General features: G+C 41.1%; 1 protein-coding gene across 11 annotated transcripts in view; it reads left to right on the plus strand.

Annotated features, from left to right (window-relative positions):
• ITPR2 (inositol 1,4,5-trisphosphate receptor type 2) overlaps positions 1-27,776 on the plus strand; it is a 244,817-nt gene that overhangs the window by 155,929 nt on the left and 61,112 nt on the right. For 10 of the 11 annotated variants that reach the window (XM_068190738.1, XM_068190731.1, XM_068190728.1 and 7 more), the window contains 8 exons: positions 10,574-10,682; positions 12,251-12,438; positions 13,491-13,674; positions 14,268-14,524; positions 15,426-15,626; positions 17,942-18,052; positions 22,784-22,879; positions 24,048-24,167. In XM_068190738.1, coding sequence (XP_068046839.1) covers positions 10,574-10,682; positions 12,251-12,438; positions 13,491-13,674; positions 14,268-14,524; positions 15,426-15,626; positions 17,942-18,052; positions 22,784-22,879; positions 24,048-24,167 — 1,266 coding nt within the window. The remainder of the gene's footprint in view (positions 1-10,573; positions 10,683-12,250; positions 12,439-13,490; positions 13,675-14,267; positions 14,525-15,425; positions 15,627-17,941; positions 18,053-22,783; positions 22,880-24,047; positions 24,168-27,776) is intronic. The other variant, XM_068190736.1, reaches the window with a different exon arrangement.

The raw sequence follows: 27,776 nt of genomic DNA on the forward strand, positions 1-27,776 counted from the left end.
AATGTCTGTCTGTCATTTGGAAGAAAAGCTCTGTCATAAAAAGTTCAGATATGCCAGGGAAGACCAGCTCCATCACCAAGTGACTGCAGGTTTGTGAATCATTGGGTAAAATCCAGGATAATTCCTGAATGAGCCTGGAGATGTATTTAGCCTGCTCACTTAGGAGTGACATTAATGGGGGGTGAGGTAGCCTGGCCTAGCCCAGGTTCTGAGCCAGGTCCTGGTTCCTCATTGCTGGGGAATAAACTTACCAAAGGCTTTTATTCCAGCCTCCTGAGGAGCTCAACACCAGGGATATGGTAGAGCCCAGCTGTTCTCTGTGGCAGCACAGCCTTTGCCAGGTGGTGAATGACATTGTTTTAGTCACAAGATGATCCAGTTCTCATACTTTATCAAGGGGGGGGCCTTTCCTTCTGGTGTGGCTTTACCTCCTAATACTGTACTGCCATTATTTCTTAGCTACTTGGGAGTGGATTTGCTGTTTGAGGAAGAGGAGATGTGGCTCCTTGTGGTGACAGCCAAGTGTCAGCAGCTATGTCCTTGCTGAGAGTCAGCAGCAAGGATCTTACAAAAATCAACAAATCAACAAATCTACCAGAGGAGGTTGCTTAATATTTATTTGATATTTGCCACCTCTGGCAATCAAAGTCATGAGGTGGTTTTGGGGTTTTTTTTTGGGGTTTTTTTTTGTTGTTGTTGTTTTGTTTTGTTTTGTTTTTTTGTTTTTTTTCCCCCGGCCCTCTGGCTCTGGCCACACAGGTTTCACATTTCCAAGTACTATTCCTAGGACCAGGAGCAGTAGAAATTAGCATAGTGGTGGGGTCATTGGTTTTGTTCTGGACTTTTTTTTAATGTAGACTGGAATTCTCATACAAGCACAGAATTTTAGGTGCTGGACTTCAGGTGCCAGTTATCATCCTGATATCATCCAGAAAAGGATTATACATTGGGAGAGTTGACATAAATAGAAAATTCCCGATCAAGTTTACTGGAAATTTATTCAAGCTGCTACTACTACATGTTTGGTTTTTTTTTTTTTGGTTTTTTTTTTTTTTTTTTTTTAACTGGGGAACATGAATTATAAATATTTTCAAATTATCCCTGTCAAAATAGATAGCTAATAAAATGCTAGACTGGTAGTGTTTTCTAACTTTGCTCTACTTTTCTATTCATCTGAAATGCCACCTAATTTTGTAGATGTAGTGAAACCAGTTTGTAGATTGTAGTGAAAACAGTGCAGGAGCTGGCCTTGTTCCAGGTGGGAATTGTTCGCCTCTGCTTAGAAAAGGAGGGGGATACTTTGATTTCCCTGCCATGCTGTGCAGCACAGAGCGAAGGGACAATCTGCCCATCACTGAGTCACCACTTAGGACATCTCCTGCTGTATCTTTACCACATCCACATTAATTTTTGGAGCTGATTTGTGCTGGTTTTCCAGCAAGGTGGATGTTAAGACAATGTTTCCACACACCACTGATAACACTTTAAATATTTCTGCTGCCCTGAACCTCTGCAAGGTTTGTTCCCTTTCACCATTCCTGTTCTGCTGCATGGATGGAAGCTGCTGGAATATATTTGACCACCAGTTTTCCTCTGCACTAGCCACAAGTATATTTGGGGACTGACCCAAACACATATACACACTTGGTTTTTCCCCCCTTAATGCTTGAAATCCAAGAAACCAGCAACAATTTGGTATCTGTTTCCATCTAAGAATGCAAGAGGTGTTTCCCAGAAGCACAAGGTGTGTTGATCATTTTGTCAGGCTGGCTCTCAGGGCACTCTGGATATAGGGTTGCTGATCATTGTCCAAAGCACATCTTTAAATCATGGAAAGACAGAATCTGGCAGTTCTGTGTGTTGAATGTAGTGGTGTTCAGAGATGAGTGGCACTGGAGGAAAAAATGGTTGGTTTTGACTTGGGATTGTTTTGAGACAATTCATAAGTCCCTTGATTATTTGGCAAGAATGCTGAGAATTAGTTTCTTTTCTTATCACTTAAAAAAAAATAATATAGACATGTAAAGCACTTCTAACTGAATAATTCATATTAACTGTGAACATTTCTGTTGGTTGGAGAAAGTGACAGAGGACATGGTTTAACATCATGTACACAGCAAAATTAGAAACCATTAAGAACCAATGAGAAGTACTAATTTAGTATTATATTAGTACTACCCACAACTCATGTCAAATCCAAAGAAAAATTTCTAGAGTCCTATAACCTGGATTGCAAAATAATTCTGATAACCTGGTTTAGGGAGTGCATAGGTTCCTTCAAAAGTAAGCAGTGACATAAGTACAAATTCCAAATTTCTGAAGTGTCATCATCAGTCTTCAGGGTGACCTCATTGTGCCCTTCCAGTGCCTGAAGGGAGCCTACAGGAAAGATGGAGAGAGACTCTCAGCAGGGGCCTGGACAAGGGGGAATGGCTTCACACTGACAGAGAGCAGGGTTAGATTGGATATCAGGAAGAAATTGTTCCCTGTGAGGGTGGGGAGGCCCTGGCACAGGTTGCCCAGAGAAGCTGTGGCTGCTCCATCCCTGGAAATGTCCAAGGCCAGGTTGGGTGGAGTTTGGAGCAAACTGGGATAGGGGAAGGTGCCCCTGCCCATGATAGGGGGTGGGACTGGATGACCTTTAAGGTCCCTTTCAACCTAAACCAGGCTATTATTCTATGATTTTGTGATCTTTACCAGTAGACAAGGAAGAAGTCAAGAAATCAGTGGAACAGGTGGCAGGTGAAAATGAGCACAAAACTGAAATACAGGAGTGCCTCCTGAGCTTATTTGAAAGCTCTGAGCCAATAGGTGAAGATTGTGCTGTATCTGATCCAAACCAGGGCAGGCACTGCATCTGCAGAGAATCCCTTACCTAGTAAATCTCTGGCTTTGAAGTTCAACATAACAGCAACATGGCAAAAGAGAAAAATGTCATGAAATTGGTGTTTGGCCACTTCTATTATTTTCCATTGCTGTCTGTTATAAATTGCTCATAAAATGTCAAAGCACAGTAGTGCTCATAAGTATGCATCTGGAAATTAAGTGTCTGTTTTGGTAAATATTCACATTAGGGCACTTAGGGGTATTTTTTTTTTTTTTCTTGCAGAGCATGAGGAGTTCCACACAGAAATCCTGTTAAAAAATAATAGGATTTGTGTGCATAACTCCCTGTGCATCACTTTGAAAGTTTACCCCCTGCAGCATAAGAGTTAGATAATTTTAGTCTTTCAAAATTGTGCTTCTCAGATCTGGTCTTTTCCTACAGTCTGTTATTGATGGTGCACTCATAAATGCTTCTAAATAATCGTGATCAAATCTTACATTGTTTTCCTTCTCTGGTGGAGAACTTGAGTTATTGTGTGTCCCAGTGCTTTGTCTTGTACTGGAGGAAGTCTGAAAGGAAAAATTACAGAGGTGCAAACATGACCTGGTTTGTAAGTGCACAGTTTATATGCACAAGTGACAGATATAAACAATAATATTTGCCCACAGCAAAGACTTGTTCTCTCTATATATAAATGCATATCTAGAGGTCTGATATTTGAACAAAAAACTCCCATTCAGCAGCTACTAATACTTTATGGCCCAATAGAAAAAATATATAATTACAAAATCAAACTGTGTTTTTCAGTATTTTCTTCTCAGTCTAAGTCTAAATGTCCCAATGCTGTGGTTTTCACTAACCCAATTTTTCTCTCCTGCTGTATTCATAGTGGAGACACTTTTTAGAGTTACTGCCAAAAAAATCTTTCTCTTAATATGATGATTTCCTGAGTTTCTTCAGGGTGCAGAATTGGACAGTTATCAGGCAAAACCTGTGGGTTTTTTTGTGATGTATCCAGTGTTCTTTTCCCTATCCATATCGAAAATGGACTGGCAAGAGCAGTTGTTTTGCAATAGTTTGGCACTTAGGCTTCCAGCTTTCTATGGAACCTGGAACTGCAAGGGAAAGAGGAATTAAAAGACTGCTTAAAAAATGAACTTCTTTTTAGAACAACTGTCGTTTGGTTTTAAAGAAGGTCATGCTTGCTTTTTTTCTTTATCTGAACCTGTAAATGCATCTCTGCATTAGTTACAGTCTCAAGTTTATCAGTTAGTATTTGTGATGCAGGAAATTAGTATTGAGACAAGTGGGATTTCTCCCAGTTTTGTGTAGGATTGAACAATGGTACATTTTAAATGTGGGGTGTCTCTGCTTAATGAGAGACAGCTGAGAGGTGTGGGTGGCCAGCTCTGCTCTCCTAAGAGAACTGTGTCATGAAGTCTGGTGCATATTTTGGGTTGCTTTTTTCTTTTTAGACTTGGATAAAACGCTTTTGCCTGGCAAAGTGCATGTCTGCTCCTTCTCCTACTTAAGTTGCTGGCAAATCTCCTGTTGATTTTAGTGGAAGCAGAACTGGACACCAGCTGGACCCAACTTCATATTTGAAAGTGCTTTTTTCCCCTGGTGTGAATAAACTCCCCAGTGTGCAAATAACTGTGCTGTTGGGTGTCATATTTTATTGGTGAAAATATATCACTTTCAACTATCAGTTGGCTATGAAAACAACTTGTTGCAAAAAGATCAAAACCAAGAAAAAGCTCACTCTGTGTAAAAACAAACAAACAACTCCCCAAAACAAACAACTTTTCCCAGTTTGTGAGCCCCCTGGAAGTTGCTGGCATCATGAAAACAGAAATTTTCCACTTTGTGGACATAATAGGAGTCAAGACTTCGGGGCTCTCTTCCAAGCCCGTGCTTGTGCAACACCATGCGTGTGGTAGCCATGGCCTCAGCTGATCCCTTTTGGAGACAGGGAGATTTCTGTGTCATCTTGCATTTCAAGAGCAGGTTGAATCATAATTTAAAGGCTTATAAAACCACGTGTGGTATCTTCACAGAAACCACTTGCACAAAACTCCTTCTCCCACCATGTTTTGTCTCCAAGAGAAATATGGGAACAAAATGGGTGAAAAGCAACAACAACGAAAGCAACAACCAAAAAATCATCCTGAAGTGGGCACTCAGAATAAGTAGAATAGAAATTTCATTTATAAATAATGACAAGAAACATGTAGAAGTAGGTGTCTTTTAAACAGTCTTCATAGAGAGTCAGGCTTCTAACCTCATCTATATTTACTACAGGAAAAAGTAGCATGATGTCTTCATAGATTATGTGAGATGACATTTTTGTCACCCAGCTTGTTCTCCTAATGTAGACCACAAGATCTTCAAATAGTTTCTGTCTGAGAAGCCACCTAGTCGTGGTTTAGTAACTGCCAGCAGTACAGACTATCACACCTCTTCTTAAGCTGTTCCAATAGCTAAATGCCACTACTGTTATATAAAATAAAAATAAAATTCATAACCCACAAACTGAATAACCCAACTGCCTCTACCTCTTTTCTAGCTGAATTTCTCAGTTTTCAGCTTCTCACCAGTGTGTCTTGCACCTTTTATCTTTAGACTGAAGTCATCCATTATATCAGATTTGTTATGTAGATAGTCAGAAACAGAGTTCATGCTTAGACTGATAAACGCAGAAGATTGAATGCCTTGAATTTCTGATGAAAAGACTTGTTTTATTCTCTAATCACTCTCATGGAGCTTCTCCAAACCCGGTCCAAGTTGTCAGCATTCTTGAACTGTGGACACCAACTTGTGATGTGGTATTACTGCAGTAATGTGCATGTGAATAAGTGAGAGAGTCACAAATCCCACATAACAGCTCCTGTTACCCTTTGCAGAACTGTGGGATTTGGGGAGTTGTCATTGCACTGATTTTCCTCCTAGGCTTTTCATTCTTCCCCAAAGTCATGACCTCCTAGAACAGAATCCTCCATTTTTTTGTGTGTTCTGTATTTTATTGTTAATAAGACATACAGAGGTTTGGACATAATGACACTCATATTGTTTACTTCTAGTCAGTTTAATAAATGATGCCTAAATTGTTAGCAGTGACTTGATTTTATCCCCTTTTTTTATGTGTCCTTTCCAAATACAATTAATATTTCTTTTCTGTATGATCTAATTTCATTAAGAAAAGCCCCAAATGAGGTAGACAATACATACTTAATGAGTTGGCCCATTAGAAGCCCACAGATTTGTTTATGATTTCTTTCTTTAAATTGCACATTGAATTCTGTTAGTTACTGGGTTGATAAGCTATTTGATAACTATCCTTCTGGGCTTACTTAATCAAAAATGTTTCCTTACAGAATTGTGTCACACTGCACAGTTTATCAGACTTTACCAGAATGATATTGTCATTATTAGCAAAAGCAGAAGATAATCTTCAGAAGTTTCAGAAGGTCTGTTTTGGCAAACCTGTATTGAGGCAATTATTACAACAGGATGTCAACATTCAAACTGCCATCACTATATAGTAGCTTCCTTTAATTTTGTGTTAATGGAATACAAAATCAGCCACTCCTTTGCCTCTTCCAGAACTGATATCAAACTCATGGTAGGGGGCTGGATATCCTTTAAAAGTGTAAGAAGTACTCTCTGGAACTTTTGGAAAAGTATCATTGCATGTGAGATGTCTCACAGCTCTCTGGGATTTTGTGTCTCTTCCAACCTTTCTGAAAACCTGTATTAGTAGACCAGAGATCCCCAACAGCTCCTCTTTTAACTTGGCTGCAAGTCATTCAAATATGAAGATTTAATAAGCCTAGTTTTCATGCCTCTTCCTGGATTAATGCTGAAATATGAGCATTAATTACATACATGTGATACATCATCCACTGTATCACAGAAATACTGGTGGATGTAGCTGCCTTTTCTGTGTAATCACTGCTAATCTGAGCATTTCCACTTCATTAATTTAATACAGATTAAGAACCAGAAGAGATCACCAGACCCTCTAGTTCAGCCTCCAGAATGTCCTATGTATAATTCCAACTCCTTAAGAAGTGTGCAGAGCTATATAAGGCAGGACAGATAAGTTTTAGTGGTGTAGTAGGGAGAGCTGGTGCTGATGCAGGTATCCATGATAAGCCTTATGTGCCTCTCTCAGCCACTGCTTCCTGGCACATCCTCATGTGGAGCCAGCCTTTTGCAGGCTCAGAGAGGGCAAGTGAATAAACCATTGTATTAGGGTATTTAAATCAAGTTTAAAGACCAACAAACGTAATGAAATACGGACTGAGAAAGTGGAATTTGTTTGTGTGTACATGTTCCTACTAGAATAATTATTCCCTATTGGAAACTTTTGCCTGTCAATCCTCAGCTATTTAAAACTGCAACAACAATATCCAGTTGTTGCTTTCTTGTGTCCTCAGTCTCTGTCCTAGCTTTTGTTAGGGACAATGCAGTGGTATTCATCACCAACAATAAGACTGTTATGTTTCATTGTGTTTTTTTCCAAAGCTATACAATGTTCTAGCCATTATGGAAGGGTTGCAGTCAGCTGAGTGATGTTTACATGTCACTTCCATACCCTAATAAGAGGTATAAAAGAAAGCGTATTGTAGCCAGCAGGGGAGAGGTTCAGCTTGGAAGGCCAGGACTTCTGCCTCGTATAGAAACGTAACTGGGGAAGATAGCACTGCACTGCCTGGTGTGCTTTTATTTTTGGCCTCTGCTTTAGTGCCACAAGTGTCAGTAGTAGCTGCAGCAAACTGCTTATTCATGCTGCTGCTGTGATTGTTTGCTTTTGGGCAGTATTAATTTTGTGGCTGTGCTAAGTTAGGAATCCATTCCCAAGGACATCAATGGTGTGGCTGTCTGGCTTGTCCTGGCAGCGGATGGTCTCGTCTGTGTGATGGGGCTGTTCTTGACTGTGTTTGCTGGCATTCCCATAAAAGCATTCCCACACACCTATGCCAGCAGGATCAGCACTTTTTTAGAAGCAGGGTCTTTCCAGCTTTTTCTAGGATGGTGCCTCACAGTCACATGCTGGAGGTGACGGGCGTTTCTGATACATTCCTCGGGCGTTTCTCTGTGCATTTCTCAGCCCCAGTTCATGTGGCTGGGCTCTTGTGCTCTTTGTAGTGGCAGCTCATTTCACAAGACTCATGGAAGTCATATGGCTGCCTGAGGTCATCACAGAGGAGATGAAGATCCCGAGTTTGCAAATATGTGGGTTGAGCCTGGGGGTGCATTTCTGACACAGCTGTCAGGCAAAGCAGAGGTTCCACCACATTTCTGCTTTTCAAACACGGCATCCTTGACTCTTGACACTTTGGCTTCTGGGAACTATAACTATTGTCTGGATTCATGGGAGGTTGAGAGAGAGCAGGAATCCTAATAATTAAGACTTCTTGGAATAAGAAATGAAATTTGTTCCTTAGTTGGGATATGGGTGGAGCAGGATTCCCCTTTCTGTAGCCAGCTGGAGAAACATCTTCATATCCTCTGGTATCTTTGAAGGTAACAAGGCAGGAGGAAGATCTGAAATGTGCTGGTAGTTACTTTCTTTGAGATATTCAGAGCCCAGTGCAAAATCACTCCGTTTATTAGTCAAAAGCTATTTTATGGTTTTAAACATACTTCTTGATAAAGTAAGTGCTGTTTTGGTTGAACAATAAAGCTTGTGACCACAGGTAGTATTCTTAAGTATATATAGATGGCTTTTGGTGTTTCTTCCCATGACTGCTCTGTGACTGTTTATATAATGTACCATTAGTCATCAACAGACTGCAGAGGTTGCTGGTTGAGGAGGTTGACTCAAACTGAGTGGTTAGTCAAGTGCTATGGCAAATGCCAGCTTTTCTGTTGAAAAGATCATGTCTCAAGACAGTGCCCATTCTGGATTGGGTCCTAGTTGGGAGTTAGGAAGGGTTTCTGCTCTGTGATCCTATTTGTGTGAGTTTTATGATTCTGTGATCTATATGCCTGAGAAAGCTTGAAAAGGGGCTTTAGCCTTCTTCTCAGTCCATGTTTATCAGTTCTGGGGGGAACTCTTTTCCCATCACTAGTATGTTTTTCTTCTTCAGGAGATGAGGAAAATGAGGTTCACTTTGCTGTGAGACACTGGAATTTGGTCCCAGCTAAAGACAGGATGTTGAACAGGAGGAGCTGGTGCGCTTACCCACCTTAAAATTGTTTATGAGCTTGGTTACTGTACCTTGTCCATTACCGTACCACTCCAGGTTAAACCCCATCACAACCAGGCTGGAAAGGAATCTGTCTCTGTATGAGGTCCTCAGAGGCTTCTGGTTCTTTGCCTTGCTCTGTAGTGCAGAACACACTGGATTAATCTCACCTGGAAAATCCACCCAGTAAACTCCCTGTAGGTGATGCTTCGTATTTTTCTTGCAGATACTGCATTTATGGCTTTTGATATTTTACTGCAGGCTTTATACTCTCCTTGGCTGTATGAGGGAATTCTGTAGAGACAAGTATCAAATGAAAACATCAAAATGGGAGAACTAGGAAAGAATGGCTGGTTGGTATTGTCAGGCAAAAAGTCCTGCATTTTGGCACTTTTTTCAGAATGACAAGGCCATTGTCTTCAAGGCCCATGAAGCAGTGAAGCCCCTCCGTGGTGTGTGGTTGCCACTGGAAATATTGCCAAGTTAACAGGGAAGTGGGAGTGTGAGAGTGCCTGGGACTTGCTTCCCCACTGCCTGCTGTCTGTAGCGGCCACAGAGATGTTTTGATTGAAAACTTGACTGCTGCACTAATATGCAGGCACTGGCAAGCTGCTGAATGCTGAGAATGCTTCTAGTGCACATATTTTCTAGAATTTCTTTCATTAAAACCAGCAGTTTAGTAAAAGTAGGGGAAAAAATGTTCAATTTTAATGCCAAATGCTTGAAGTGACCATTTTTCCCCTTGTGTGTTGAGCACTGGAGACCTTACTTATTCCTCTTTATGAAATCTGAGGTTACACATACACCTACAGTTGTTGTGTCACCTTCTGTCTCTGTAAAGCTGAGTGCTGGCTGCAGGTGTTCTGTGGAGACTGAAGGCAAAATAAAAATGCCAAGTAATTGGTACCCTGACTCTCCATCCAGCGTGTCTTGTGTTGCAGAACATAAGTAAAATGAAAGGGAAGATCTTCAGAGAGCTGCATGCAAATTTTGACTGGTTGTGGTTTTGGAAGTCATGGAACAAGGCGATACAGAGAATGCTTTTTAAGCTGTTCTATCAGATGTCATATCTGTGTTTTAATATTTTATGTGATGTGGCTTCTTTCAGATGATCAGCTGGATTATCTGAGATCAGAGAAAAGGGAGTGGTACTAGTCAGCTGCAGAAAATAGGAAGAAAGTGCTGCCATGGCAGGGTAGGGCACAGACACACTGACTGCAGAGCACTGGCTATTTGTGGAGCTTGTTTCAATAGACACATCTCACAGATAGCCAGACAGAATTACTGAAGTGGAGGTGTTTTATTTATAATCAATAAGTTTAAAACAAACTTCAAAAAAAGTTTATACAACACTATTTTAGAATTTTTCCCCTGGGATTTGTTAGATAAGACCGTTAGATATTTGTTTTCTGGACAACTTTCCTGTTTGTGTGCTTACTAATTATAATGGAAAGACCTACTAAATTATGTATCTGTGTTAAACAGCTTGCTTTTCAAACAAAGGAAATTGGCCACAACGCTCATTTCTTCTATTTTTATCTTTCTCTTAAAGGGCAACACTTTAAGGAAAATCCTCCTGTATCGGTACTTTAAAGGGGAATATGGAAGTGGTATGAATGGGCCCCTGTCTGCCAGCTACAGCAAAACTGCACAAGTGGGAGGTAAATCAACACACATCATTTCAAGAGAGCAAAATTAGCAGCACCGTTTTTTCTAATAGGAACATTGGCCATGCTCCAGACATTCAGTTGGTAAATAAATCAAACATGTTCTGTGACCACTTAGAAGAGAGGTAGTATCAGTCTCTTCTATTTTTAAGTTGCACACACTTGTCTCAGATGGTGCATTTGGAGGTACCAAAGTAGGTACCAGTAAATCCCCATCCAAAACTTCAGTGAAGCAAAAACCTGTGAAGAGAAATGGTGGTGTTACTGGAAACTAAAGATTTTTTTTTTACAATCTTTTATTGATATATGAAAAAGATAAGATCTAAGGAAGAGCTTCTCACAAAAATACTGTTTAGACAATGGAACAGATTTTCCTGAGAGGTTGTAAAATGTGTTAGTTCTTGTTACAACTTTACTGGACAAGACTCTGATGAACCTGTCCTATCTTCCTGTGGGCAAGAGGTTTCAGTAGATGATCTCTGTAGGTCCATTATAAGCTGGTTTTTTGTATCATTCTGCTGTAGAAGCCGCAGGAAGTTACTGCAGGGTGGCTTCTAGGAAAACCCCTAAAAATGGATGTCATAGGGAATGAGGCTGGAGCTAGGTATAGAGCCAGGTCAGAACTGCATTTTGCATTTTCAGTGCACACTGAAGGCATGCCCAGATTTGTCAACTTTTGCAGATGTTGCCCAGCTGTTCCTCCTTAACTATTTCAGCGTAGACACTGAAAATCTTTGCACTCTTTACATCCTATATGCCAAATTTTGCTCTCTAACAAATAAGAGACTGAAGATTTACTATTTTTTTAGTTCCCTCTAAAAAGTGTGTGTGTGGTTTCGTCACAAAGTTTGAAGCATTTTAATCAGTTTAATCAAAGTAGTACTGGCTGATTAAAGCAGTACTGTATTTTTGCTAATGAAGTAGGCACAGTTACATCTTTAGAGAAGTAAGTATAGCAGGAAAGATGATCATCTGTGATAATAAAAGGTGGTTGATTTAATGAGCTAATACAATTTAGCAAAATTTCTTCAACCCGCACCTTTAATTTGGATTAACTCAAGTCTGTGTTCTTAAAAGAAGTGTCATGGTGATGATGGTGATGATGATGTTCTAGGAGCTGGCAAAAGCTTTTGGCTGGAAGGTCAGACCCATAACCAGGTGGATTTACCAGGACACAATTTTAGTGTAGATTAGGCCTGAGATTGAAGAACAGATTTTAAAAGGCTCTCAGAGCACTGACCCTACTCACAGTTTAGTGTATGCAGCAGAGGAATTAAAAAAGGGTTCAGTGAACAAATCAGTGTCCTTTCCATCTTATTTATTGTCTGAATATCCTGACAGAACAATGGCTTGGGGATTTGTTTTATTTCTTATTCTTAGAACCCAACATTGCAGTTTCATACAAAAATCTTGTTTTTATCAAAAGGAATTTTGCCTGACAGAATTTAAAAATTAAATTTATTACGTTGCTATTGTGTGCTTTATCACTACTAATAGGTTCATTTTCATACATGTGTGTGAAGCAAACACGAGTGGTATTTGTGTCTTTGTCTAATTTGCAGGTGGATTTTCAGGACAAGATGCAGATAAGTCTGGGGTGACCATGTTTGATATCCAGTGCCTCCTGGACAAAGAAGGTGCCTCAGAACTGGTCATAGATGTGATAGTGAACACTAGAAATGACAGGATTTTCTCCGAGGGCATTCTGCTCGGTATTGCGCTGCTTGAAGGTGGAAATACTCAAACACAGGTACTTGTTTAATCTGCTTATTCACATATTGATTTTCAGATGCATGTGGTCTGGAGACAAATAAAGAGAACCTTTTTGCTGTGAGTTCTCTGAAAGTTTGTCACTAGAATATGTACCACTGTAATACAAATGTAAATATGCCTTATTACTATGCAGTAGCTCTTTAGGAGAAGAAAATGTTTTTCAGGTCTCCCTCTCTGTGTAGCACTGTGCTGCTTTTAATCTGGTCATTGCTATGTGAGCATTATCCCCAGTTATTTTACGCACTCCTTGTAAAATTAAAAATTATAATACTTCTAACTTTATAATAACACATTATTTTCTGGAAACCTTCAGGGACATTTATCAAAATCTCCAAAGAGAAAAAAACCTGGTCATTTGAGAAGACCAGTATCCCAGTCAATAGAAAATATATGCTTTCAACTATGGTTTCTAGGTTTTCTTGTGAATTATATCCCTCTCACCCAGATTTAGCCAAATCAGATGATTGAGGGAAGAGAGAGAACTGATATGATGAGGAAAGGCTGGGAGAATTGGGATTGTTTGCAAACTGTTGCAAATGGTCCTCAGCCTGCTTGACAGTTACAGTGAAGGACTGGAATGAATAACCTAAAATAATATTTAATAATAAATTCTGTCTGTAGCACAAAAAAAATTATATAATCCAAGCTATAATATTACATATTTGATGTTCCATGCTTTCTCTTGTTCTTACATAATAAGTTACTTTTGACTGTTATTTGTAGATGGAATATCATGACTAGTAAGCCTGGAGAAATGGGGAGTGTCACAAAGTAATTTAACTTCAAGTACAATATTGTGACATTTAAAAGACTGCAAATAGCACTGTTCCCCATTTTGCCCAAATTTTAAAACATTATCATCAGCCTTTGTTACCAGCCTTGTATATCACTTCGTGAAAGAGCTGGTCAGGCAGTGGCCAACATTTGTTCTGTGTAAATGAAGTAATTATTCATCATTTGTTAAAAAAAAAATAGTGTATTTTTGTACTTCTTCCTTAGAAGATTGATATCTAAAGATTTTTTTTGCAGTATTCGACTTACCAGCAACTAAAGGAGCAGAAAAAGTCAGAAAAGTTCTTTAAAGTGCTGTATGATCGCATGAAAGCTGCTCAGCAGGAGATCCGATCCACAGTGACAGTGAACACTATTGATTTGGGGAGCAAAAAGAAGGAGGATGACAGCGACCTCACCATATCTGTTCCCAAAAAGAGAGGTAAGGAGGCACCCGTGGGAAGGAGGGGAGCAGGGCGTTATATTGACACTGCATGTGCTGCACCACTGATGCTCTGCTGAGCTGATCAATAAGCTTTAATATTAATCATTGCCAATTTGCATATTTTGCCTGTTTTTCTCTGAATTACAGTCCATCTCAGGTTGGCCGCAAGGAATTAGCTTTAATGAAATCAGTGAAGCTCTGCCAGTTGGCATCAATAAAAGATATTGAGCCGTATTTTTAGAGGAGCAGAAACAGAGGCTGCTGCTATTGGGGATATTTCACAAGAGCAAGCGCAGGAACTGATTTCCCACCCTGTGGTCTTCCCATTGTTCCCATCATTTATTGTATATGGGAGAGAAATAGTAGGGCTTTTTGTGTTAATGTTCTGTTTCACTCTGGTTTGTGGTTTATTTGGAACGTGCTATCCCTGCATGAATGTTGCTTTGATATTCTTTGTGAGTTGCCTAGAGGTCTTTGAAAAGTTAGGCACCAACAAAGAAAAAGTTGCATTCGTTATTATTGTTTTCTTATTGTTTAATCAAATGGGGAGAAAGACTTTCACAAATGAAGGAAAATGATCTTCTTTTCAGTTAAGGATTCAACCCTGCATCTGAAAGAGGGAATGAAAGGACAGTTAACAGAAGCATCTTCTGCAACCTCCAAGGCTTACTCTGTGTACAGAAGAGAAATGGACCCAGAAATAGATCTGATGGGCTCAGGAACAGATGCTGCAAATGCAGAGGAGAAGTCTGCAGAAGAAGCAATCATGAGCCCAGCCATTGCAATCATGCAGCCAATACTGAGATTTCTTCAGCTGCTGTGTGAGAACCACAACCGAGAGCTCCAGGTAAAGTGTTTTGAGCTGAGCTTTTATAGGGGTATTATTAGAGGGGCTGCACCTTCATAAGGGGAGAAAAACACACCTGTGCCTAGCCCCTGTTACAGAATAGGGCTGTCTGAAATGTTGGGGTTTTTTGGTCCAAGGGATAAAAGAGCCCTTTTCAAGAACCATTTGGGTTCTGTGTTGGAGGAGTGCATGTTTATATCCTCAGAATTGCTTGGGGATGTCAGCACAGCCACATGGAACTGAGGAGGGTCTAAATGTCCCTGTTAGTAAGGTTCCTATGGTCAGTTGGTGGATCACTTACCACAGGCTTGAAGAGCACAGGAAGTTTCTGGGTACTGCTCCTTTCTTAAAGTATCACAATTGAAGGCTTTAGGATGCTCTGCGTGTCCCTGCTATCATTTCTTTTGGTAGAAATTACTGTCCCCATAGCAACCTCTGCAAAATGTATTTTCTGCAAATATACATCAATGCCGTTGCCAGGAGTGGTTCCTCCCCTTCCAGCTGTGCTTGGGGTGGTTTGAGCTGAGCTCCATAATGTGCCACCAGACCTGCTTAGCTGTGGGGCAACAGCTTCCATGGGCTGTAATGGGTGACTGGGAGCAGGTCTGCAGGACATATAAAAGACATTTAAGGCCAGTGCAGATGTTTGCCAAGTTCACTTTCCTAAGCCCTCCCTGCTCTGTGATTTAATCAGATAATAGTTCTCAATTGCTGCATTAAGGCCTAATATATTTTCTATAGTAGTGCAGTGTACTTCAGTACCTGAGACACAGTGGTCATATGGTTATAAATTATATCCTTCAATGTTTTCATGAAAAAAGACTAAAAGACTTTGTTTGCCTTGACTCTCTTCCTGTTTTTTGTTTTGTTTTGTTTTGTGTTCCTTTCCTCCACCCACCAGAATTTTTTAAGACATCAAAACAATAAAACAAATTACAACCTCGTTTGTGAGACCCTTCAGTTTTTGGACTGCATCTGTGGGAGCACCACAGGTGGGCTGGGCTTACTGGGGCTGTACATCAATGAGAGGAACGTGGCTCTTGTCAACCAGACGCTGGAAAGCTTGACGGAATATTGCCAGGGCCCGTGCCATGAAAACCAGGTAGGGCTCAAGAACTTCTGGATGCAGAAGGCTGTACCTGAATGTTGGTGTCTGGGTGCTTATCCCAAACCTTTGAGTATTCCTGATAACATAAATTCACTTGGAGCTGCTATGACTAGACTTAACACGCTTCAAGCTTTCATGAGGCCTGAGCGACCCTTTTAAGACAGAACTCAAAACAGACCCTTCCTGTAGTGTTGCATCACTCTGGGAAATGGTTTCCACCCCACCCCCCCACCCCCCAGAGACCCCTGTAGCTGTAACCATGTTAGTCTAACCCTTCCTTCCTTTATGGACCCAATTGGCTGGGAGCCAATTATCTCTTCGTGAACAGGGGTCTAGACAATGCCCTGTTCCTTCCTTGTTTGCTCTCCTTCTCTCTTCTTCCCCTGGAAACCTCCAGGAATAAACATCTGGGACCACATCGGGGGTTAGAGCCTCTTTTGGAATCTTTTGCCTTAACCCTGAAATATTTCCCCCAAAGCTCTCTCAGATCTGGGCTAGCCTTGTAACTCCAGGGAAATTGCGGGGGAAAGTATTTCACTGTAGTACCTCTCTTCCTCTGAGAGTTTGCAGACCTTTTGGAGAGAGTTTCATGTTTTGTGTTCCCGTGTCCGTGGCTTAAACCTCACTTTGTGAGACTGGATTTGGAGTCCCAGTTTTGGAAGTGCACTGCAAACACAGGCTTGTTGGTGTTTCAGTGTTTCATTTTCACACATTTTGCCCTTGTTGGTGTTTATACACTTTGCTAACATTTACTTTCCTTATTTCATATCACTGCCACAAAGTTTAACTTGCCCTCCTACCATACCACCTAGCAGCATCTTTAATTATGGTTTCAGTAGTGAAATGGATAGATTAAGACCATGCTTCTGATCTCCTGTGCCTTGCTCACTGCAGCCTTTTGAAGTCACACAGCTGTGATTTTTGGTAGAAGTCTCTTTAGTGCCGTGCTGAAGAAGTGTAGGAAAGTAAAGGATGTGGTTACATGCTGCCATATTTGATCTGAAGAGAACTGCAGTATAATTGTCATAGTGGATGAAACTGCAGAATTTTTGCTACGGGTTAGCAGTGGGAAAATTGTGGTAAGCAAATTACAGAAGCAATCTGTTCTCTATGCTAGAAATAGTTGAAGAAATAAATGCAGCATTAATGCTTCTTCATTAATGTGCACCAATGAAATGTAAAGTGCTGTTACTGCCATTGCTGGTAATCAGCTGCCTTTACTTAGTATTTTAAAAACAAACAGAAATCCTTTAGTGGTCTAAATTTTGAACAGTAATATTTAAACCACTTATGAATGGGAAAAACAACTGTAAAAAAGTATAGCTACAGGACTGAAGATTAAAAAAAATATTACAAGTTAACAAGTTCTCCAACAAAGTTATGTGAGAAGCACTGGAGGAACACTGATATGGAAAGGAATGATGAATTACACTTTATTACTTAGACCTATCTGCTGGGAAGTCACTCAGGATTTGAGTTACATTTGTTTACACCAACTGCAAGTCTAATTCAATATATTTCAGGGGCAAATGCTCCACACTCTCATTTTCATTTTTCCCCCTCTCTCTGTCTTCCTGGAAGACTTTTTCTTTCCTATTGTCCCATAAGCCTGCCAGAGGAAAAGGTGCCGTAGACTCTTGTATAACTGATTGTTATGCACAAGGCCTAGAAGGTCCAGAACTCCAGTTGTAAAGGCATTTGGGAAGTACCACTGGTCACAAATACAGTTTTGAATTCCATATCCAGAAATACCCTTCTTTGCAGGATATGTCCAGATGCATGGAGACAACTTTGATTTTCCTGAACATTTTGTGCTGTAACAGCAATATTAATGCTGGCTGCTGAGGGCAAATGAAGAATCTGAGCGTGCAAATTTGGTTGTGCTTGCAGTCAAGCTTGTCTTTTATGTCTGAGGCTGGCATGTGCTCAGCTGAATCTGGCAGTGCTCCTGAGGGCTGCTGTCTGCAAGTTGTACCGCTTGGTGCCAAGCCCTGCGGGATTCTCTGGGAGCAAATTTTAGCTTGCACCACCTTTTTTCCAGTTGGGTATTTCACTAGTGGCAGTGCTTGGGTTAGTTCTCTACACACAAGTCTCCCCCAGCAGTTCTTGTGGTGTGTTTTCAGGTTGTTCTGCTTTGGCTGAAGGGTTCATTGCTCTTTTAAGGTGTTTTAAGTTCTGGGTCCTTCTTTTGGAAATTTGCTGATGTGCATATTCTCTTCCTCCCTCTGGCTGTATCATCTCCCTCTTTTTCCCATTCCTCCTCTCCCTTCTGCCCCTGCCCCGTTCCCTTCTCTTCTCTTGTTTTGCAGACATGCATAGCCACCCATGAGTCTAATGGGATTGATATTATAATTGCTCTCATCTTGAATGATATAAACCCTCTTGGCAAATACTGCATGGACTTGGTGCTTCAGCTCAAGGTACAGTATATGTAAATTTGTTTATTTGAATTTGGGCAGCAACAGAAGACATACCTATGGGAGAGCTCTAGGCAGCCTGACATTTACTTAATCTTACCATAGCGCAGTATACTCAGAAGCCTTTGAAAAAAAATTATTGCAAATGAGTTCATCTCAGCTTCTGAATCCTTATCAGGCCCTCTGCCACAGGCCTTTTGACCCACTGCTGTGTTTGGGTCTATGTCCTCAGCTTTTTTTTAAAAAAATCCTATCAATCAGGCATGACACAGCTAGCATGAAAAGTCTGTATTGTGGATGTAAAATCTCTCAAGATTGATAAATAGCCACACTGTACAGGCAACAAGTCAGGCCTTCTCTCCAAATACCGAACTCTTAAAAATTATTTGAGCAGGAAGTGCTGTGAAAAAGAATAATACATCAGATGGCCTGCAATGTCAAATAAAGTTGAAAACAAGGTTCAAATAAGTTGTACCTTATTTCCCTTCTCAGTGTCCTCCGAGGGGAAGCACAAAGTGTGGAGTGTGAGGGCAAAGCCTAGAGCGGGAGGGCTTGTAATGTAATTTTGTTCTGTATTCTGGGGAGAGCTGGACAGGCTTGTAGGTAAGTTTCTCCTGCCTGTGTGCCAGTGCATGCAGAGGGGAGCTCTGCAGCTGTACTATCTGCCAAGCAGGGTAGAATCTGTCCAGGATTATTGCTTTTTCTTGCCTCCCAAATTAAGTATTTCCATTGCAGATGGTCTGTTTCCTCCCCAAACCAGCAAATACTTTGTGGTAGCTGCATTGCATCATATTGGCAATGTTACACACGTCTAATAAAATAATTAATATAGTTATATATCATGTACAATGAAACATTGAATCAACAGTGCCTTACATATGATTTTAATAACTGTAATTACTTTTTTGAATGGTAATGTAATTCAGGCCCCCCTCTAGCAAAACACTTAGGCAGACATTTAACTTTGAACATGCAGACAGTTCTTTTGAAGTCCAAATTTCAGTCTCTGTAAAGATGTATCTGCATTCACTCCAGTGCCATTTTGATTTACCATTGTGATGAGGTGAGCAAATGCATGTAGAGCAGCTTTTCTGTGTAGTAACCAAACACAGAGCTAAGAGACACCTCTGCAAGGAGCAGTGTGACCCTGTTCACAGAAGGCTGGCTGTGCTCAGACTCACTCAATTTGCAAAAATTGTGGTGAATGATAGCAGAGGTTCAGACTGTGGAAATTATTCCGATTTTACAGAATCACAGAGTCATTTGCTTTAATAAGGATGTCTTGAGGCCATCTTGTCCAAGCCCCCTGCTCAAGCAGGATCAGCTAGAGCAGGTTTCTCAGGACCATGTCTGCCTGAATATCTCCACAGCTGGAGACTCCACAACCGTCCCACTGCTTCATTCCTCTCACAGTATAAAAGTGTTTTCTGGTGTTTAGATAGAATTTCATGGGTGTTTTATTTTGTCTTTTGCTCTCTCACTGGACACTGCTCAGAGGGGTCTGGCACCCTTTTCTGCATTTCCTCCCACAAGGTATTTATACACATTGATAAGATCCATCTGAGCCAGGCTGAACAATCACAACTTTCAGTGGCTCTTTATATGAAAAATGCTCCATTCCCTTCATGATTTTTATGGCTTTTTGCTAGACCCATTCCACTATGACCATATCACTCTTGTACTGGGTCTAGACACATTGCTGGGCAAGATATGATCTCAAGAATTGGATCCAAATTAAGAAGCTGCTGTTTTTGATTTTGAGTGGCAACACATTGAAATAATAAAGCAATGAGTTTACCAAGTAATGTTTAACATTGACACTCTGTCAGTGGTTATAGGCAACTTTGAGGTTGCAAATACATAAATTTTGCACTGAAAATACAGAATTCAAAGTATATAGGCCCCTATATGTACACTTATAAACAAGCTCAGACACTGTTTTCAGGGAACATTGTATGTTGAACTTACACCCTCCAACCAAAGGAAAGGCAATGCAGAGTTATATTTTCCCATGCCATCTTAGTTTAGCTTGTTTTGCACTTAGTTTTTGATGTGGCATTTAATTACATCTTCATGGATTATATTTTCCAGTGGACTCCCGAATCATTAGTGAGCAGACCAGACAGTGTTCACTGAGTTCACAAATGGCCAGTGTTCTATTCTGCTTCTTTTTATTTGGAGTGTGACCCCCTGGCCTTCCTTACTGAACAGTGTGTAAGCCCTGGCACACAGGAAGAGCTCAATATCTGCCACATCTGTGACAGGATGAAGAGACATTGTCAGTCTAAGGGTACAGTGAATCTAATACAAGTGTCTTCTTTTTCTCCCTCATAGCTGTATCTAGTTGCTTCACTCATTAATTTGTTTTTCCAAAATTTTTATCAGGAGATGAGATGGGAGCCCATGGGAGCCCAGGTAAAGGTGAAATGAAGAGTAGAAGTGCTTTGGGCTGTGCTGTTTTTTAGCACTTGGAAACTGATTTTTCACAGTACTAATGTGTTATGAACTTTGTGCTGTGTTTTCCAAGTGATGGATGTCTTTTCCTCACTGATGTTTGGGATTAGAAATCAGATCCTAGGCTCTCCAAATATGCCGAAAGTGAGGAATAAGTAGCCAAATAACCATCTCAAATGCCTGCTGTAATTCTCTGCCATGACAAGGCACTTCTGCTGAGTCAGTAGCAAGAAGCGGGCTGTTGATGACAAAGTCGTACCTACCCTCTACCTTTCCCAGCTTCCTGGAAGCTACAGCAGGCAGTCCATCCCCAGGGCTGTCTGCACTGGGAAACAGCTTCAAAGTCCTCCTCAGCCATGAGTGAGTGGACTCTCCCTCCTCCTGTTTCCTCCTTTTCCTTTCCTGGGAGCCCGTCATGGCCCCCTTCCTCCTCCTCAGTTTGAGATCCTACCACTACTGACTTGGCCACCACTGTAAGGGAAATCTGCAGCAGAAAAGGAAGCCTCCTGCTTTTCAGAGCAGCATCTTGTCAGGAATCCTCAACAAAATGCTGTCCTCTCCCTCCCCCTGGTCTCGTTCGCTGTGCACATTAAACTTCCAGTGTTGGTCACAAAGTAAAGAGTCTGATTGGACCTTTCCCATGGACGGTCCTGATTTGATTTAGAAGCAGAAGGAAAGGGACATGGCAAAACTCATATGGAGTGCTGTTCTCCTTGAGCCAGTCCCAGTTAGGTCTTTTCTTCTCATTTCTTTTTCTTTGTCCTTATCTCATTCCTGTGTTGGCAAGCCCAGGCTTCTCTGTCCTGGTTTCTGTCTCAGGTCCCAGTCTCTTCTCCCAGAAGTTTTGAATTCCCCAGTTATGTACAAATCATCATTCTAATCTACTCTCCTTCCATTTACCTTCAGTCTCATCCTTCATCCTCCAGTTAGAGATGTTTAATCCTCAGCCTAACACAGCCCTGAGCAAGCTGCTTTGAGCAGAGGCTGGACTCCTGGAACCTTAGTCCAGAGGGCAGCCTTTAGTGTGTAGTTTTATGATACCACCTGCACAGTTTTGTGATTCTCTGCTCACCAAGAATAACCCCTGTGGGCTTTAAATTAGTGTGTTTCTGCTCTATAGTACTCAATTTGTAATTTACAAAATGCTTCTGAGTTGGACAAGTTTGACTAGGAGACTACAACTTATGTGATTGTTCTATTGGCCTTTAGTGCTCCGTATTTTTTAGGTCTATTATCAAAACTTGGGGATTCAAAGGCTGCTTAAAATGCAAGTTGCTTGAACATGTAGGGAATAACATCTTTCTTTTTGCCCTGGTCCCAAAAGCAGCTGAGCCCTTTTCCTCTGAAACTGCCCATGCCGATTGTCTGAGGCACACCCTCCCTGGAGAAATTTCAGCAGGAATTGTTGATAATGGCAATAAGCAGCTGAGAATGAGGTTGTAGGGTGGGTTGGCAATTTTCCTGGCCCCTACCTCTTCCCTGGGGACTGCCTCCTGCTTCCAAGTGTTCCAACAGCTCAGTCTGTAACAGGGAATGATGGGGATGCTGTGACAGGTCAGCCAAGGCAACCCTGCTCTGCCAGAGGGCAGCCAAACCTCTAGGACCATTCTTCCTCTCCACTTCACCACAGCTGATTTAACTGGGAGGCAGGCAGGTCTCTGAGGCACCACGGGGCTACTGCAGCTAAAGCTCATGCTGTGTAACCCTGAGGAGCCGTCTTGGGGAAAAGCAGCCCAGTGACAGAGCAAAGGTTGTCTTTATATATTCCCCAGGAATATTTAGTAGTGAAACAAAACCTCAGGAGTGCATGAAAACAGTTTATTTCACAGCCTTTCAAATAATAACCAGTTGGAATTCATAAAAACCAAAGGGGAAGGAAATCTACCTGAATGATAAAACCTTTTGTGTAATATGTTTTGTAATTAACTCTGTTGAGTCTTGTTTTAACAGAAAGACAAGGCAAAAATTGCTAGCTGGGAAATAAGGAAAGGAAATGAAATTTAATTTCCTATGCACAGTCTGCAGCAACACTCTGTATTTAAGTCAAATATTTTTCAGTGTTTAAAATTTTCCTTCCGATATAGCATGCACAGTTAGTGTTACAGTATGCTGGCATTAAAGAAAACCTATTAAATATGTCAATAAAATAAAAGATGCAAGTGGTTGAAAATCTTATCCACTAAAAAAGTGGTCCTCATAATCTCAATTAAAACAAATGCAAGGGTCATTAATCCATGAAAGAGATTTAAAATTTGCATTAATTTGGTTTTGTATCTCTAGAACAATGCCTCCAAGCTTTTGCTGGCTATTATGGAAAGCAGGCAAGACAGTGAGAATGCAGAAAGAATCCTTTTCAACATGAGACCAAGAGAACTGGTGAGAAAACTTGTGAATATTCATAAATCTTTTGGCTGAAAAAAAATCTGTCATTAAAACATTTTTAAAATGATCTGTATCTAAGCTGAGATGTGTTGGCAGCGTATGGTGGCACAATGTATCAGGATAGTACTAATTCACAAAAAGCACTTTAAAAGGATCAAGCATGCATGATTTCAGTCTTTACGACTTCATTATTTTTATCCGTTCCAAGCACTTTTCTTTAATTGTTTCCTAACTAAATTATCATATTCTGGTAGACTGTCTTCAAGTGCAGTTTGTCAGGGGCTGGCAAATTAAGCTTGTACAGTTTGTGAAGCAGTGCTAACAGAAATGTGTGTGTAGACATAGAATATATTTAATAGACATGTATGTTATTTATTTATGTCTCATGAACAAAGAGAGTTCCAAGCAGTTGTTGCTGTGTTTTGGAACAACCTTGATGTTTATGAGGTCTCCAGGAACTTTAAATGGGTTGGAAAGCTGGGGAAGTAATTTCCAATACCACTTGACTGTGTAACAACAGAGTCTGAGAGATCTGGGAATTCTTGAGGGATTCTGGGGAAGAATCTGGGGACATTTTCCCTGCCCTTAGGCAGAGCCCAGTGCCTGCTGGTTTCAGGGAATCACCACTAAGGTGGCATCTCAGCAGGATGAGGCCATCCCTAGGGTACAGCTGCAGGATCAGGCCTTGTGTGGGGAACCCTATGGTGGTCCTCTAAGAGGCTTTTGAATATTTGGAACTTCCCTGGCATTCCCTGCCCAGATCTTCCTTTCCTTTTAGGTTTAGGTGTGGTTTTTCCTGTGAAATTCTGCTGCTGCCTGCTCTGGCCAGAAGAAGATCATGGCTGCACTCTTAGTGCTGCACAACACCCCCTGCCATATCTAGACCAGTCTTTAGAAGCATTTGTGAAAATACCTGCTCACAAAGGCTCAGCATTCCTGTTACTGTCTCATAGTTGCTGATGAAAAATGTAGTGGTTTGGAGCTTCATAAATCCTTTAAGCTTGTCTTTATTCAGAAAGTGTTTCTCAGGCTGCTTGCTCTTCTAGCAGAACTGCAGGGCAGCCATGCAGGCTGGAGCTGAACAAAGTGGCTGTGTTCAGAGTGATTTTTTTCCCAAGAACCACATTTATTTCCTCTCTCCCTGGCTGGGTTTGTGTTGCAGGTGGATGTGATGAAGAATGCCTACAACCAAGGTCTGGAATGTGACCACGAGGAGGAGAATGGAGATGACGGCATCTCCCCAAAAGATGTTGGCCACAATATCTATATTTTGGCACATCAGGTATGTCTTACTTGTTTTGGGACAGCTTCCAGAAAAGCATTACATAGTTAAACTCCACATTGTCACAGGTGGAGTCATGCCCTTCAAGGGTAAGAGAGAAGTAACAATGTGTTTATTGATAAAAACCAAACTTTGGTAGCAGATGAGGCAGTGGGTTAACAAGGTTCAATGGCAAGGCACACTTTATTGTTTACTGCATACAGGACAGGCTCAGCCAACACTGTCAGGGTGACCCTCCTGTTGAGTCATGATCTTAAGGAAGGATCCCCTTGCATTCTAAACTCCTTCTCAGAGGAGAGTTTAGATGCAGCTGGATCCAGACTCAGTCCCAGCCTTTCCCAACAGTTTGCTTAAAGGTTTATCTGCACATGATCAATCCTTTATATCATTTAGCTACCAAGAATTCAGAGTTTAGCATGCTCTTAACCACTTACCAAGAGTCTCTTGTGGTAAGGAATCCCTCGGTCTTGAGGAGCAGCCTTGAGAGCCATTCCCTGCCCAAGGGGAGATCATGAATATGTTGGTCCTTCCATTGAGGAGAAATTTCACACAAATTGTTATTTGTGTGAAATAGCAATGTAGAGCAAAACAGTGACTGTCTGCTTAGCTTTGTCTTCTTTTAACATTAACAGATCATAAATTCATAAATTGTGTTACCATTACTGGTGTATTTTAAATAGTGCCTTCAGTTGTGATACCAAGTGAATTTGATTTCAGAAGATTCCTATTATTTTAGATATATTACTTTGCCCATAAGAATAATTGGGCCTTTTCACTGCTTTCTCCTTTTGAATTATGCTGTAATGCCCTCAAGCCTTTTCTGATCACTTTTACTTCTCTACTGGTGAAGGTAGAATGTACACTGGAGGTTGTTATTTAATGAGCTATTTATTCTTCAGAGTAGCTGGTGTCAAAAATAGTTTATCTTTCAATTATGTTCAGAATATTGAAAGGTTTTTTGTAATTGAAAGAGTAAGGACCATGAACTTCTTGGTTATATCATCAATTACAGCATTTTGTATTTCATACAAGGGCCAAATTTTAAAAAAAGGTTTTTCCCTGAGTAAGAAGAAATAAACAAATGGGGACAGGGAGTGTTCCTCATTCATTATGTTTATTAAGTTGTTAAGTTGTTGTTAGGAATTGAATACTCAGTGGAAAAAAAATTTTTAAAAAAGCAATCTATAGTTACAGTAGTGTTATGCAATGTTTCTTTCAAGCAAGGAATTCACAAAAGCAGTTCCTGGGTTATGCTGGTGTGCTCACAGAAGATTTAAATAAGTAGGTATTGTTATTCTGTTGTTGGTGGTGTGGTTGACCATGTTCTACTCTTGTGCTGTATGTGGGGCTGTACATAAGATACCCATCAGAGATGACAGTATTTTTAGAAAGCATCTGCAGCTCCTTACCTTGTCTGAATTTACTCCTTGTCTGAATGCTTATAATGAAAATTTAAATGCCTGCCAAATGGAAATGTCGGTATTTTCTGTCTTCTGCCTACAGTTTGTGTTAAATTACTTAACAGGGTCTGTGACATGGAAAATATGGTTTGGGGGAGTGGAATATAGGCCTAAAGCTATATATGAAGTGACTGCTGGGGTCATTTTACACAAGAGATCACTGCCAGGGGTACACCAGCTGGCTGAGGTGTAGGTTAAGCTCTGTCCCTAAGTTCATATCCACACTGCTGGAGAGGTCCATGGTGCCACTCCACAGCTATTCCTGATCCATAGCTGGCGTTTCGGTTGCATAAGGGTGGATATTTTTACAGCAACTTACTGAGCTCCTTCCTGTTCTGTAAAATTAAATGTCATGATTGGCTGTGTATGCTGTAAAAATATCCATCTTTTTTACAAAAAAAAAAAAAGAAAAAAAAAAAAAGAAAGAAAAAAAGACTGTTTTCTTTTTCTTGCATTTCTGTAACATAGTACATGTGTTTACAATAGCTTTGCACCCATGTCAAGCCCCATATCAAAACAAAGCAATGCAAGGACAGGCAAGCTGGGGTCTTTCTGTGTCCTCTGCTAATTAAATGCTATAATTCTTGGCACAGACCTGCTGATCTTTGACCCCAAACTCTTTCCATGTGTGCCCTTTTTGCTTGCCCTGGGATGGGCAGGATATGAGCATGGACCCTCCTCAGCAAGGCCATTGTTGCTGGGTTCCTTTGCTGACTTCAATCTCCAAACACCCTCTGCTTTGCTGTCAGAGTGGCTTTTTGGTGCCTGGGCCTTCTGCTTGGCTTAGCTGACCCGATTTACATAATATTTCTTTGCTGCGGCACTTCATCTGACTTACCTTTTTTCTACAGTGTGGCTCTTCAGACACTTTCCTTACACTTCCTGGTGACCACTTGCTTCAGTTACAGCTTTTTGGTCCCTCTGTAATAGCAGAATAAAGACTGAGAGTTCCCCTTTTTGCTGTTCCGGCCCTCAAACACAGACAGTTTATTTTGGGGAGCTCTGACTTTCAGTTTTTGTCGTTGCACTCTTCAGGGCAATGCTGGGTTCTGCATTTTGCCACCACTACATCCTTCCTTGCCCTTCCTGTGGTTGATTTTACCAGAAGCAAGAGGCATTCTTGTAAATGTTTGACCCACAGTGCATAGAAAGTTGTACATATGTCACAAGCAAGGCTGAGATTTCTGTTAGTAAATCTTCCTTACAGCCTCCCAGCCCCTGCCCTGAATGTGCCCTTGCACATGGTGCACACACAGAGGTGTGTGGGTACAGCAGCTGTGTCATGCCAGTGATCACACGTCCTCCACATGGTTCTTTGTCCTCTATTTCTTCATCTTCCTCCAGTGTGCCACGTGCCATGGCTCTGCTGCTTCCCCTGCACTGCCCCCAGGCTGGCTGGGCACTGCTGCTCCTCTCTTTTCCTGCTCCTCAAAGAGCAGAGGGGAGAAGGGAGGGCCACTGGGAGAAAGCAGAACTGAGTTGTCCATGAGGAGCTGCCCTGAGCTGCAGCCCTGCTCTGCAGCCTGGTGTTGGGGCTCCTCCCAGACCTAGCTCCTCTACAGCTGCTTGTGGAGCAGTGACACGAGCTGGCACTTGAGGTCACATCCTGGAAAAATAAGCCTGCTATTGGTAGGTAGAAAGGGTTCACAATTCTCTTGAAAATCCATGGAGGAGATTCTGTTTTCTTTGGTTGAAATGTCATGCTCAGAGTCAAGCCTTGACCTTGCTAATTCCTTGCAGTAGTCTTGGTGAGTGCCAGAGGTGTGTTATGGACAGTGCCATCACCTCTTACACCACTTCTCTTCTAGCCTCAGGCAATAGGTATGGCATTTTTACTGCTGTTCTCTTAAGAGATTATGTTAGAGCTGGTCACACTTTGTTTTGCAAAGTTAGTAAGGCTGTCCACAAAGAGACTTCATTTTGACGTGATGTCCCTGTAGGAAATTACAAAAGCTTTTGACACAGGAGCACAAAAAAAAAAGTTTCAATCTTGTCCTGACCTGCAGAAGCATTAGTGTAGGAGAATCAAGTTTTTAAATGGTTACACAAAGAAAGAAATTAGAAAAAGCTAAAGGAATCTCTGGCTTTTCAGATGACTGTTTGAGCTGGCTGCCTGTTAGTCATAACAAAGTACTTCAGAAGTTTGTAA

Source organism: Anomalospiza imberbis, chromosome 5 (assembly GCF_031753505.1).
Source record: "Anomalospiza imberbis isolate Cuckoo-Finch-1a 21T00152 chromosome 5, ASM3175350v1, whole genome shotgun sequence".
NCBI lineage: Eukaryota > Metazoa > Chordata > Aves > Passeriformes > Viduidae > Anomalospiza > Anomalospiza imberbis.